The sequence below is a fragment of the Macaca fascicularis genome, chromosome 14, assembly GCF_037993035.2.
Source record: "Macaca fascicularis isolate 582-1 chromosome 14, T2T-MFA8v1.1".
Classification (NCBI taxonomy): Eukaryota; Metazoa; Chordata; class Mammalia; order Primates; family Cercopithecidae; genus Macaca; species Macaca fascicularis.
The window spans coordinates 55,355,967-55,370,261 of record NC_088388.1 but is presented as its reverse complement, the minus strand read 5'-3'; the positions used below and the strand labels follow the sequence as shown (position 1 = coordinate 55,370,261).

General features: G+C 50.0%; 1 protein-coding gene across 33 annotated transcripts in view; it reads left to right on the top strand.

Moving 5' to 3' along the window:
• Nucleotides 1-212: 212 nt before the first annotated feature.
• The window catches only part of AMPD3 (adenosine monophosphate deaminase 3), a 57,952-nt gene continuing 43,869 nt past the window's right edge, over nucleotides 213-14,295 (top strand). For 8 of the 33 annotated variants that reach the window (XR_012423396.1, XM_005578631.5, XM_074014359.1 and 5 more), the window contains exons 1-2: nucleotides 600-651; nucleotides 11,072-11,297. Coding sequence is in view for 18 of the 33 variants with exons in the window: in XM_074014342.1 (XP_073870443.1) it covers nucleotides 11,077-11,297 (221 nt within the window). In the remaining 15 variants the exon portion in view is untranslated. Of the gene's footprint in view, nucleotides 425-599; nucleotides 1,245-4,702; nucleotides 5,986-11,071; nucleotides 11,298-14,295 lie in introns of those variants that run through there. The other 25 variants (XM_074014360.1, XM_065528565.2, XM_074014358.1 and 22 more) reach the window with 9 other exon arrangements.

Below are 14,295 nucleotides of genomic sequence, written 5' to 3'. Positions count from 1 at the left end.
AAACACAGAAGCAGGCTCTGGCGTTTTCCTGGGAAGCAATTAGGAGTTTGGGTCTGGACAGCTTCCTCGAGGCTAGGAAGCGCTAGAGATGTTCCCTAGACAGTTAAATTCACCATCTTCAGCAGCTCGGGGGCATTCTGGACTGGAGATGAAGTTCAAGAGTCATCATCAGGCAGGAGGTTGTTAAAACCATGGGAGTGGCTGAGATGCCCAGAGTGGGCCTCGGAGTGGGAGAGGGGGCTGGCACAGTGGGACCCTGGGGTGGGACCACAAAGAAAAGCCAGACCGCGGAGGCGGAGAAGCTGTAGGTACCCAGGTATGTGAAAAATTCGGAGGTGGGGGCCGCGGGTGCCAACTCTGGAAACTGCACTCCAAGAGTTTCAGGAAGGAAAACGTGGTCAGCAGGCTCAGATGCCAGGAAGAGGTGAGCGAGGGAGGCTGCACGGCACCCAGTGGCTTTGGCAACTAGGAGGTCATTCAGACTTTGAGGGGCGGGTGAAGGCAGAGCGCGGAGGGTTGGAGAGGGAGCGTGTGCGTGTGCGTGTGTGTGTGTGTGTGTGTGTGTGTGTGTGTGTGTGTGTGTGTGTGTCTAAGTGACCAGAAGAACGCCTGGAAGAAACCGATGCTTGCGGGTTGCTGCAGCTACAGGGAGTAAGTCACCTGTGGGGGGCCGAGACCCCCAGAGTCTCGCCCCGGGAAAAGTTGTGTGGGGAGGGGAGGACGTCGGGTAAGCCCGGGCGGCACGGGGAGCTGTGTGGGAGCCCAGCGCAGTTGAGGTCTGGGAGCCCGGCTGGCATCTGCCCCGGGCTGCGGCGCGGCCCGGCGGAGCCCAGGAGACGGCGGGTGCTTCCGGCCAAGGGCCCTGGCGGCCGCCGCGCCCCTGCTGCTCTCAAGTTTCCCGTTGGCCGCGCGGCCCGGGCGCTTCAGGTACCCCCTCGGCTCTCTCTGCTCTGCTCCGCGCCCAGGTAGGGCACCGACGGGGGCTGCACGCGGCCGGCCGGCTTCCTCCCTGCGGAGGCGGCCCTCCCGGCTCCCGCGGGGCCCGCCCGGCCGGCGATCCGCAGCGCTGCACCCTCTGAACGCCCGGCCCCCGCGCCTGCTGCGGGGCGCGGCCTGGTCCGGCCCCGGCCCTAGCTGGCGTCAGTGCCCAGCAGCCCCGCTCCGTCGTGCCCAGCGCATCCCCTTTGCTCCAGCCCTGCGGCCGTCCCCTTCGGCCCGCGGCATGGCCCTGTCTTCAGAACCGGGTGAGTGCGCGCGCGGCTGCGCGGCTGACCTTGGGCCAGCCCCGCGGACCCTGCGGCCCAGGCGGGAATCGGCAGCACCCTGGGGTCTGAACCGCGGCTTCCGCCTTCCCTGCTCGCAGAGGCGGTGGCGCCGACCCCGGTCTCATCCTTTGCCCTGTCCCCTATTCCTGTCCCTGTCCCTGCCCCTGCCTCTGCGGTGGCCCGAGCCCCAGCAGCCTCAGGTGAGCCGGCAGCATCCCGATTCCCTGGCGGCCTAGAATGGAATCGCAAGGTTTAGAGAAATAAAGGGACCTGGGACTTGCCGCCCCTTAAGCGCCTGGACAAGTTTCTAGGTGCTTGAGGGCTGGCTGGATGTGGACAGCTGAGGTGGACTTCTACCTGGAGGCGGAGGATAGACTGGATGATAGGGTGATGAGGTCATTTGAGGCCTTCATCCTTACCTCTTTGGCTGTCTCCTGGCAAGGGAGGTGTACAGCCTTGGGCTCTGGCAGTCTGCTTTCTGCCCTTGATCTTCTGGTAGCTGCTTTGCCAGCAGAGCTGCTAATGGCTGGTCTAGGCTGGCAGAGGTCGTTGGGGAGAGTTTTGAGAGGCCTTGGAATAGGAGAGGCTTGCTAACTAGAGTATCATTTCCTCAAACTGTATGTGGCTGAAAGCTTGATGTTGACACATCAAAAAAGGAGCGGGGCCAAAGCAGGCAGAACAAGGAAGGATTTTAGCATGGTCTTGAGCCCTTGCTGGCTTTCCTCTGGATGTGGTGACCAACATTTGGCCATCGTCATGGAAAAGCTGCCTGCAGCTGGAACCTGCAGAAGAGAAATTCTTTCCTTGGCTGTGCAGCATTAAGGCCGAGTGTTAGTGGAGCCGTTGAGCCAGGCAGACAGAGCCTCTGTCACTTCACACCTCTGGGACTGTTGACAGCAGGTCTGGGGGTAGTTGACCTGGCCTGGCTGCAGCTCCATGGGGCCTGGCTTGCTCTGAAGATGATGGTATGGGACTGCCCTCTCTAGGAATGATGACTCTTGCATAGGTGGTGGCTGGGAGACTCTTTCACCTCTCAGCCCCATCCTTAGCTCAGCCTCAGTCTTCTAAGGTTCTCCTAGCTCTCAGCTAGGTCGAGAAGCTCTTTGAGAGATAAGGCTTTTTTTTTATTTTTTAGTTTTTAGTTTTTTGCCTCTACACTGACTGGATCACTCTTCAAATGACCTCAAAATCTGCCTCAGGTGTTGAAAATGTCATGGGCAGATAATATGTAGCCTTCAGGTTAACAGGGAGATACCCTTTCTCCCCTAAAGCTGCCCATTGGCCTCCATGATTCTTCCACCAGATATAATAATCTCTTAGTTCTTCTGTATGCTGGTTGCATATCTAGGACAACAGACAATTGCTTTGGGCTTTTGATTTGTAAGGAACTGACTGGGGCATGGGAAGATGAGCTCATGCTGGAGTCCTGGCTGTGTATAGTCACTGAGAAGTACCATTCATAGGGGAGAAGGATGTTCCTTCTGCTGATCTGGCTTCACATTTAAATATGTTTTCTTTCTTCCTGCACCCAGGTAATAGAAATGGAGAGTGCCAGGCACATGGTGGTGCTCAATAAATAAGGTTGAATAAAAGGATTCAGTGTCTAGATAAAACTTCATGTTCATTTTCCTAGTTATACTCTCTCGTATCTGATATAATGATAATGACAATGATGCTGGCAGATAATGCTTATAAAACACATACTCTATGCCAGGTACCAGTCTAAACACTTTACGTATGCTTGTTGTCATGGTAACCTATGAGATTGGCTTTTTATTATCCCCACTTTATAGGGAATAAAACTGAGCCACAGAAAAGTTATTTAACTTGCCCAAGGTCATGCAACTAAGTGGTGGAACAGGATTCAAATGCAGGGAGTCTAGCTGGAGTTTATTTGTTTGAGATGGCATCTCACTCTGTCACCCAGGCTGGAGTGCAGTGGCACAATCTCAGCTCACTGCAACCTCCACCGCCTGGGTTCAAGCGATTCTCCTGCCTCAGCTTCCCAAGTAGCTGGGATTATAGGCACCCACTGCCACACCGGGCTAATTTTTGTGTTTTTAGTAGAGATGGGGTTTCCCCATGTTGGCCAGGATGGTCTCAATCTCCTGACCTCGTGATCCTCTTGCCTCGGCCTCCCAAAGTGCTGGGATTACATGCATGAGCCACCATGCCCGGCCATTATCTTTCTTGATGAGACACGATTTGATTCCATCCTCTTCTGTCTTTTAGAGTTTGTAAGGGGTGCTTAAGTGATAAAAGGGGATGCAATCTAGTCTCTTGGGCAGGAGAAGCAGGCCCTGTGTCTGGTTATCATAAATTGTCTTGATGTTTGTTCGAAATGGAAATAAGGCTTTAGCTTGGGATCAGTGGTCTTCAGTCCACGGAGACATCGTGGCTGCAAGGAGCAGCAACAAGTTACGCTCAAGGTGGAATTGCGAGGTCCTGAGAAGAGCTTGCTCTTCTGGGACAGAACTGTATTTTTCTTCTAAACTGCTCATGTTCTGGAGAGTCTTCCCTCCTTTTGGCTTCAGCAGGACCCTTGGCCATTGTTACAACCTGTGTCATCTTAGTGGAGCTGCTGCTGGTTTCTGTCTGAACCTGATGCAATGGGTCTCATACCTGTAAACTGGGCTCCAGGAAGGCAGCTTTCTCTAAGTTGGAAAATGAAGACTCAAGGTGGAGGGTGTTTCCCAAAGCCCATGCCACAAGATATTAATAGGTGTTTCTTTCCTATGATAGCAGTTCTAGGATGGTCAAATAAGTGGGCCGGGTTAAACAACGTTAAGCAGCTTTCTTTACTGCAGAAATTCTCAGGTGTTGAATCTGCTAGTAGAAATTGTGCATGAATACCCATAAGGGACTACGGGATGCAGTATTTTCGAAGTCTTCTGACCTTTCATGTTCTGCAGACTGCACTTTGAAAAATGCTTGTTTAGACTAAGGCTAGTTGGGATCTGGTTAAAGGTGCAGAATAAAATTCCCTGAACGTGTTGGACTTAAATCCTTGGGCTGGAATCCTTCCATTGCAGTCCCCACTCTACCTCCCCCTTCCCCAAAACACGAGCAGAAAAAAATCATCTGCCCCTCCTCCTTCTGGCAGAATAGTACTAAGGGCTTGAATTTTTTTCTCATACTGTAAGTTCATTTAATTGTTTAATGAATAAACATTACCTTCCCTCTAGGTTGCTTGTAGCCTGCTGATTGCACTGTTTATGAAACAGCTGTGAGGACAGGTGGGTCATAATCTCTGGGTAGCTAAAGCCCAGCAGCAGCCCGAGGATCATGTGTCAACCCTGTAATACTGCTCTGTGCACCAAGGAATTATGATGTGAGCTCAGTAAGACACAGCCTCACGATTGGACATGCAGAGGTGACTCAGGCCTAAGTCAGGGTTACAGCTAGCCTCCTGGTAAACAACTGACCCATCCTTCCTGGGCTCTTCTCCCCAGGATTTCAACAGCACCACAGAAATAGCCATTTTGCTCATGGTTATTTCCCAGACCCACGCGATTTGCCTAAGTCACTGGGAGGCTGTGTGTCTGTTCTGAGCCTTCTCACTCTTCTAAAGGGCAGATGAAGATCAGAGCTTTGCACCCTGTGATGCCATTTTAATGAACCCTGCTTGGTTTTAGAGGACTACTCCTGTGGGTCACTTGAGGCAGGCTCCACCTTCTCTAGGAGGAGTGGCAGAGTCCAGCCAGCACTCCGAGCTGGAGGCCCATGTGGGAGCCGTGAGCAGCTGTAAGCAGGGGAGGGTTTGGGGTGGGTTCCGGTGGGTCAGTTGGGGTGTACTCCTTTTCTGTGTGTGTGGATGGGGGTGGGGGTTCTGGTAAAGCTTGTCGGGCTTCGCAGTCACCTGTGATGTGGGCTTCTTTCTGGGAAGAAAGGAAGGAGTGGGATGGGGCTGTCAGCTTTTCATCCTAGCCTGCCCCTGTCTGCTGTCTGCCTCTCTGCTGAGGCAGTTCCCGCTCCCTGAGTCTCCCTGCAGTGCTTTCCTGGGAAAGGTGGAAGCAGTTCATGGTGTTTCCCTTCCAGAGGAGGAGGGGATGGAGAAAATTGTATTAGCACCTGGGAATGAAGCTCCCCCTGCCAGTTCTGGGGTGCCCTCGGGAGGGTTGCTTTTGGGGGGGCTTTCTGAGAAGAGGCAAGGCGGGCTGTACCTGAGACAAATCCCCTTGATAAAATGGACCCAGTTGTCTGGCAAGGCCTGAAGCACATTCAGAACGGAAGCAGCAAAGGTGATTATATCGCTCGTTGCTACTCAGCTTTCAGGAGGAGGCCGGGCGTTAGAGGGAGGCTGTGGCTTATCTCCTGCAGCTGGGCAGGACGGCTGAGTTTACTGTTGTAATGAGGAAGCCGCCACTTTAGTTTCTTCTTATGAGGGCTGTGAAGAGGGCCAGAACACTACATTTGGGATACCACAGCCATTTTGCCTTAGATAACTGGCATTACCTGGGGACTTCAGGAGTCTTGGAAATTTTCCACTCATATTCCATTTTCACGAAAGAATTTCCAGCCCAGGCTTTTCCTGCTCTGGCTCACTGCTGCTCACAGATATGCAAAACAGAGACCTCCCACTCCAGCCGGCAGACAGGACCTAGCCAGCTGCACGCACGCACGCACTGACTCAGCTGAGCCTCCTGGGCGGCAGGCAGCACCTGGCCCGGGTGCATCGCTTGAGTGGCATCTTCAGGACCAGTCATGGAGCCAGGCTCAGGTCTGTGTCGGGGCTTCTGCGAGGGGAGTCTGGCAAGAGTAGCAACCAGCTTCCTTTGTATAAGGAGGGAATTTCAGTGGCACTGGGTTTCCTTTCTGGAGGGAGTGTGGCACCATGAAAAGTTACTGTTTGTTGAAACTGGCAGTGTTTTAGAACTTTCTAACTTTGGGACTCTTCTTCAAGTTCATCAGAATGTGTTTCATGTAACAGTGAGATAAGCTGTATCACTGGCTGACTGATGCTGGTAAATTCACAGCTGAGCCTCCCAAGCCTGCTGGCTTTAGCTGACAAATGGTTGGAAGCCAGGCGCGAACAGGCAGCTGGAGCTGAAGCTCTGCTTGGCATCTGCAGAGTGGGCTTTCCTTGTCATGCCTGGCCTGGCAGGTGTCTGGAGGGTCTGAGAGGAGAGATACTCTGGGGGGACAGGTTGGCAGGTGGTACCTGTCTGCCAAGGACATCCAGAAGGCAGCAGATATGTGGGCAGCTGCTAAGGCCTGCAGCACCCCAAGGGGATTACTTGGTCCATGCTAAGATATGGAATTAATTCTTCTGTTGTTGTTGCCGTTGTTTTTTGCTTTGTTTTGCTTTTTTGAGAAAAGGTCTTGCTCTGTCACCCAGGCTGGAGTACAGCGGTGCCATCATGGTTCACTGCAGCCTCCACCTCCAGGGCTCGAGCAGTCCTCCCAACTCAGCCTTCCAAATAGCTGAGACTACAGGTGCGTACCACCACACCTGGCTATTTTTTTCTTTTCTACTTTTTGTAGAGACGAGGTTCCAACATGTTGCCCAGGCTGATCTCGAACTCCTGGCCTCAAGCGATCCTCTTCGGCCTCCCAAATTGCTTGGATTATAGGCATGAGCCACTGTGCCCGGCCTTGGAATGAATTATCTACCAACTATTTAAGACACTGGTCGTAGTTCTGCAGAAGACTTTTACGGGTTCTGTAAAACAAAAAGGGTTCTGTAAAACAAAAAGCGTTCTGTATGGTAATACTATTCTCTGATCCTTGATTTTTAATGAGCCTTGTGAATGTGAGTTGAGGGGCTGTGGAATGCAGCATCTCCCAATAACTGACTACAGGACCTGTTTTACTAGCAACAGGTATCAATTTCTTATGGCATCCAGTTCGGGAAAGGTTGATTTAAGCTAAAGAGAAAGGAAGATCTTTTATAGAAAGCTGTGTCCTGAAAAGTATATTTAGTTGATTGGAGCAAGCTAGAAATGCTTTGTGCGCCGATGTGATGGCTCCCACCTATAATCCTAGACCTTTGGGAGGCCAAGGCGGGCAGATCACTTGAGACCAGAAGTTCAAGACCAGTCTGGCCAACATGGTAAAACCCCATCTCTACTAAAAATACAAAAATTAGCCGGGCGGGGTGGTGTGTGCCTGTGGTCCCAGCTACTCAGGAGGCTGAGGCGGGAGAATCACCTGAGCCCATGAGGTCCAGGCTGCAGTAAGCTGGGATTATGCCACTGCACTCCAGCCTGGGCAACAGAGACCCTGTCTCTAAATAAATAAATAATAGATAAATGCGTCGTGAACAAACATGGCAAGATCTGGCGTAAGAGCCCTCAGACATCAAGGACTTGCTTCCCCCTCCAAATACCCATTGCCAAGGGAACCTGATTGGGGGTGTCTGAGTCAGGCCTGTGTGTGTCTGAGGTCATGGAGGAGGTAGGAAGGTGCTGGTGGTGGTGGACGGCTTCTGTCCAGGGTAGGAGCTAACGCAGAGATAGGTCTCAATGGTTAAACTCTCTTTGGCCTGGTCTCTCAATAGTGTGGGTTAGGCTGATCTCAAACTCCTGGCCTCAGGTGATCCTTCCTCCTTGGCCTCCCAAATTGCCTGGACAACGTGGCAAAACCTCATCTCTAAAAAAAAAAAAAAAAAAAATTAGCCAGGTATGGTGATGCTCCCTCCCTCCCTTTGGCAATTAAGAAGGGAGCCCTAATTGCCAAAACCTGCCAGAAAAAGAAGTTTGATTTGCTTTCCTATTTTTCTCTCATTTCATAGAGTCTTAAGTCTACTCATTTTCTTTCTATTCTCTTTGTGTTTGTTAAAAATGGCATTATAATAGCACTCATCATGAAAATAAAATATCCTCTCGCACACAGGCAGCCCTGCCACCTGGTCATTTTGAGTGCGTGAATCTCTTGCAGGTCTTGCCCATAAAGGGATGCATTTTCCTATCACTATAAATAAAGTATGGGTACAGTTCTATGTATTAATTTTTTCATTTACTGTATTTTTATGTTTTTTAATGTGATTGCACCATCCTCATAATTATAATTCTCATTACTTAACATCTTTTTCAAGTGAGTATGCTCTAATTTGGGCATTTTAAAGCTATTTATGTAAAGAATGCAGGTAAATATCCTTGTGCTTTTCATTCCTAGGATTCTTTTTTTAAAAGAAATTTCTAGAAGTGGAGTTGCTTAGTCAAATCGTGTGGTGCTTTATGGCATTTGCGGCCTTTTGCCTGGGCCTGTTGGATGTCGTCTTCTGAGATGCAATGTGAGGTTTTGGGACAATGCTCTTGACTTGTGGCCTTGGCATAAGAGGGAGAGGTGAGGATCCATCTTCATTTCAGCCTGATGGAGCCTCCTGGGTCTGGTTCTTTGTGCTGTTACAGACTTTCTCTCCCCTGTCACCTCCTTTGATGGCCTCCAGCTTCCCCACTCTCTGCTATCAAGACATGAAAATCTCCACAGTCAGCTCTGTTCCTCTTCCTCTTTGCAGAGGCCAGGCCTCACTGTCTTGGTGTCTGCTCCCCAGACAGTTGTGTGCTGAGAGGTTCTTCCCCACCAGCTCCCTCCCACTCCCCTCATCAGGGAGTGGCAGGTCCTTGGGTGTCAGAGTTAAGGGAGCCACAGACCTCGCTCTGATTGCCTGTTACTAGCCTGCTTTCCTCCTTCCTGTCTGTGTCATGACTTAGTCCCACAAGCCACTCAGACTCAGAGCAGCAAGCCCTCCTCAGGCACCGGAAATCTCTCTGGTACCTAGAATTATGCCACTTAGAGCTGAGAGGGCCTTAGAGACCACTTAGCTCAATCCCTTTATCTCACAGATGAGAACATTGTGAGGCCGGAGAATGCCCCAAGATGGCCTAGTATGTTCCTCTCCCCTGTAGTTGCACTTCTCCCTGCCAGACGGCAGCGGAGATCTGTCTCACCTTCATCCTTGTCTGTTTGGTCCACAAAACCACTTCTCTCTTTAAATCAACCTTAAAGAAACTGTGGTCATAGGTAGATGGGAAACTCCTCTTCCAGAGCTGCTTCCAGCGAGGGTGGCTTGTCGAAAAGTGTGCCGTATTAATCCATTCCACGAGTGTTATGCTAGGGACTGTGAGGAGCCCCTGCCTGGACATGTACATGGACAAAGAGAAGCAGCACAGCATGGGGGGTGAGGGCACAGAGGTGGGAACCAGGTGCCTGGGTTCAGATCCCTGAGCTGAGGATCGGAGAGGAAAGGGATGAGGAAGAAAGGCTGAGAACAGCACAAACCTCTGCTAACTTATTAAAAGTGTGACCCTGGGTGTGTTAGCTCTCTATGCCTTCATTTTCTCATCTGTCAAGTGGGAATAATAAGATTAACTGAGTTATTAAGTATGAAGTTCTTTGCAGAGTATACACACATATATATATATTATTTTTAAAATTGAGATGAAGTCTCACCCTGTCTCCCAGGCTGGAGTACAGTAGTACGATCATAACTCACTGCAGCCTCAACCTCCCTGGCTCAAGAGATCCTCCTGCCTCAGCCTCCCTAGCAGCTGGGATTACAGGCATGCATCACCATACTTGGCTAATTTTTAAAATTTTTTTTAGAGATGAGGTTTTGTCATGTTTTCCAGGCTGGTCTCAAACTTCTAGGCTCAAGAAGTCCTCTCGCCTTGACCTCCCAAAGTGCTGGGATTACAGGCGTGAGCCACCACACCTGGCCCCAGAGTGTACTTTTTTTTTTTTTCTTTTTGAGACAGAGTCCCACTCTGTTACCCAGGCTGGAGTGAAGTGGCTCAATCTTGGCTCATTGCAACCACCACCTCCCGGGTTCAAGCGATTCTCTTGCCTCAACCTCCCAAACAGCTGGTATTACAGGTGCCCACCACCACGCCCAGCTAATTTTTTTTTGTATTTTTAGTACAGACAGGGTTTCACCATGTTGGCCAGGATGGTCTCAAACTCCTGACCTCAGGTGATCTGCCCGCCTCGGTCTCCCAAAATGCTGGGATTACAGGCGTGAGCCACTGTGCCTGGCCAGAGCGTACATATTAACTGCTATATAAGTAATTGCAAAAAAGAAAAGAAATAAGGAAATGAAGAAAGCAAGCAAGCAAGAATGAAACCCAACCAACCAAGCAGGTGATTAAGGCCAGTGACTGTTAGTAAGGAATCAGTATGCGAGGAGGTAGATAGAGAAAGCTCTTTTGAGAGAGTGAGTTTTCAGCTGGTTAAAGAGTGTTCCTGTCCTAAAACCTTTATTTGCTGTGTCTCGTTAGGGGGTTCCAGAGGGTTTGAAACTGCAACAGCAGATTCTTTCTCTTCAGCAAAAGGCCTTGTTTTATGTAATGAAGAATGCAGCTTTGGATTTCCCAGGGCTCTGCTGTAATCTTGTGGGACCTTAGCTATTAAAGCCTTTGGACTTCCCCTCTGTGAAGTTGGGGAGTGAGGTTTGATTATTGTTGCAGCTATAACAGTATCCTCATAGTCTGGAGGAGGGAGAGCTGAACGCTCTCTTGTCCCTTCTCAAACATGGGAACAAAGTCAGAGGGCAGGGCTGCCAGGTGCTGCAGGTTCCCTGAGTTTGGGAAAATGGAAGCCCACCTAGTTGAACAGTTCATTCTTTGAATTTTGAACACTTGCTGTCTCCTGACGCGTAAGTGGCCCTACATGCTTCACATCCAGTTACTTACTGAGCTAATTTTGAAACTGGCATGCTGGGTTTGGTCTGGGCAATTCCTAAGTAGACAGTTGACCCCAAGTACCAGGTAGGCCTGGCCCTAACTTCAGTGCCTTCTCCTCCCCGGTGCTGTTGACTCAGGGCATCCCGCTATTCATTAAGTTAATGCTTGTTCTTTCTTTGCTAGCCGAGATGCCGCGGCAGTTTCCCAAGTTGAACATCTCTGAAGTGGATGAGCAAGTCCGGCTCCTGGCGGAGAAGGTGTTTGCTAAAGTGCTCCGAGAAGAGGACAGCAAAGATGCACTGTCCCTGTTCACTGTCCCAGAGGACTGCCCCATCGGGCAAAAGGAAGCCAAGGAGAGGGAGCTGCAGAAGGAGCTGGCGGAGCAGAAGTCTGTGGAGACCGCAAAAAGGTTTGTTCCCAAGGCTTGGTTTTCATGTACACAGAGTCATGCAGACCACAGGCAGGCTGTGGGTGTGTGTCCTGATATGAGGCACCTCATGGAGACTGGTATGTCCCTGGAGCTGTGTTGGTTTCTTAACCAAGACCACTTAACTCACCTCTTATTTGTTGAGGGATGTCTCGGTGCCTCTGTTACACTGAAAAGATCAAAACCCACTTTGCTGCTGATGTGTAAAAATACACACCATTTCCAAATGGCATTTCTCTTTCCTTTTTGGAAATGTGAGGATTTCTTAGGAGACAGCAATTGTACTTCTTCTCATCACTTGACAAGCATTTTGCATTACTAATGAACGCAGCTTACTATTTGCCGGGTGCTCTGCTGGGACTGGATATGTTATAATGAACAAGATAGATAAAGTCCCTGGGTCTAGACAATAATTAAGTAACTGGACAAATTAACTTAAAAATTACAAGTTATGATAAGTGCTGTATCAGTCAGGGTCCAATCAGAAGATCAGAAACCAATGAAGTATTAGAATTTTAATGCAGGGAATTGGTTACACAGGTGATAAAGAGCTGAGAAACCAAACAGGGGAGAGAGAGGCAGCTCAGAGATTAGACACAGTAAGGAGCAGCTACTACCCCGGACCGGAGTGACAAGGAAAGCAGTAGTGTTGCTGGTGGCAAGGTGGGATCGCACTGGAGAAGGTAGAACTGTGGTGGCCTTTCCAGTGGAAACTGGAGCCAAGGGGAAGAGGTGGCAGCTGCAGAGATGCCTCTCAAGGCAGAGATGGAGGCAGGCAATACCTAGCCTGACCCTTCCTGCACGTTCGAGGTTCTCCCAGTGGCTGCCATGGGCCAAACCTAGCCAGAATCCTGCTGGCACCCTTGGGAAACACAGGAGAGGATAAGGAATGGATCTGAGGGCATACAGGCCCAGGAGCAGTGCAAGTGCTATGAAAGGGATGAATAAGGAGGAAAAGGGGTTGGGGGAGAGAGAGGTGGGGAAAGAGAGAGAGAAAATCCTTTTTTAGACTGGAAAGTCAGGGAAGGTCTCTCCAAGGAGGTGACATCTTAGTGGATGCTTCAGGGTATAAAGGAGCTAGCTATCTGGGCTTCCAGGTAGAAGAGTCAGCTAGGGCAAAGGCCTCCCAGTTTCTTCGAGGAGGCTCATGTGGTTAGACGTCTGTTAAAGGAAGAAGTGCTGCGGCCAGGGTTGGAGGACTTGTGGGGCCCAGATCAGACTGGCCTTGTGCTCCCTGATAAGAAGTTTGGATTGGAGTCTAAGTGTAATGAGAAGCCCTCATCCTTTCACAGTTTATCTCACCCCGGGCTCTATCTAAGTTTCCGCCTGGTCTTCCACCCTGCAAACATCAATAGTTGACATGGTAGACCTTTGAACCCTCTCGGACCTAGTCCGTGATCACAGTAGATACTGCCTCAGTTTTAAAGGCAAGTCTTTTCCTGTCTTGGTTATGTAGAAGCAGAAGCTGAGCATTTCCTTAACTCGTTTGGAAAGAAGTAAAAAGCTGACTACTGGTGTAAAGGCAAGAACAGAGCTTCACCACTCATAAGACCAGTGCTTTCCTTCCTTGGAAGGACGGTGAGCCCATAAAGGCAGGAGTCATTGGTGCCATTGGTCAACCTCTGAGTGCCAGCCTTGTGTTGGAGAGGGTGGGGTGGCCCCGGCCCCAGCAGTGTGCTCATCCCTGGAGGGTCAAGAAGAGTATGACTGTAGAGACTCTCAGTCACACTCCATGGGTGGAACAGAAGGGCTGACTTCATCAGCTGAATGGTCTGCAGGGCCTTCTGTGTGTTACGAATTGAGCATTTCAGACCCTTAACAATGAGAGGAAAAGGAATCCTGGCATTTTTTATTTCCAGGAACAGTAAGTTTCTAGGACCAGTTTCCACTACAGAGTGACACTGGGCCTGACATCTGCTGAAGAGACCATGTTCTTTTCAATGCCCAGACTCAGGGCGAAATGAAAGCTTTCTTACTCTAAGTCCGAATGGTGCTCTGTGGTTTCCAGAAATTCCCCTGCAAACTTCTCTCCAAAAACTTTGTTCTGTCCTTGCCTAGGCTATGCTGTCTTAGTTTGTATCTGTCTGCCCCATTTGACTAGAAGCTTCTTGAGGACTAGATCCAGCGTGAAACTTAGTTGTTGGTGGGCAGTGGATATCCGGCAGAGGAAGACATCCTGCCTCCTCATTGCCACCACAGACACTACATCAGAGTGGCTGCAATTTCTTGGACCTCTGTGTTCTGCCACTCACTGGCATGCCCTGTGATCTTGGGCAAATTAGGAAACCTCTCTGGGCCTCGGCCCCGTCTTCATCTATAAAGTGGAGATGCTAACAGCTGTCCACTTTATGGGGTGTTGTGAGGAATGAGGGAATCCACAGGTAAAAGGCTTAGGACGGTGTCTGGTTACAGTCGATCCCGAGTAAATGTAAGCGATTTCTCTGAGTTCCTGCTGCTGAGACAGGGAGCAATAGCAACTCCTGCCATTGAATACTTACTGTGGACTAAGTACTGGCCTGTGTAGGTTGGATTCATTCCTTAATTCTCATATCAAGCTTATCAAGTGGATATTCTTAGTATTCTGATTTTGCAGATTAGGAAATGAAGGCTCAGAGAAGTTGAATTTACTTTCACAAAGACACATAGTGAGTAAATGACAGAGCAAGAACTACAGCCCACATCTTTTGAATCTAGACCCCACACTTCAACCACAAGGCTATCCCCTCTTCAGGCAGGGGTGGAGTCTTCGGTTCCCTGGTCTGTAGACCCTGGAATGACACTAGGTGCTGCTCCCTAGAAAGTAGTTGTTGCTTCTAAATGAAATGGAGGGAAACTGGCCAAAGCTCCTGCTCTGTCCATTAGCTTCTTTCCTGAAAGAAAGCCTGGTGCCTGGACTGTCAGACGCCCCAGCATCCTCTTCTGGGGTCCATGCACACCCAATTTTGTCTTTTAGTTTCTCTTCTCACTAGAGGTGCCTTTA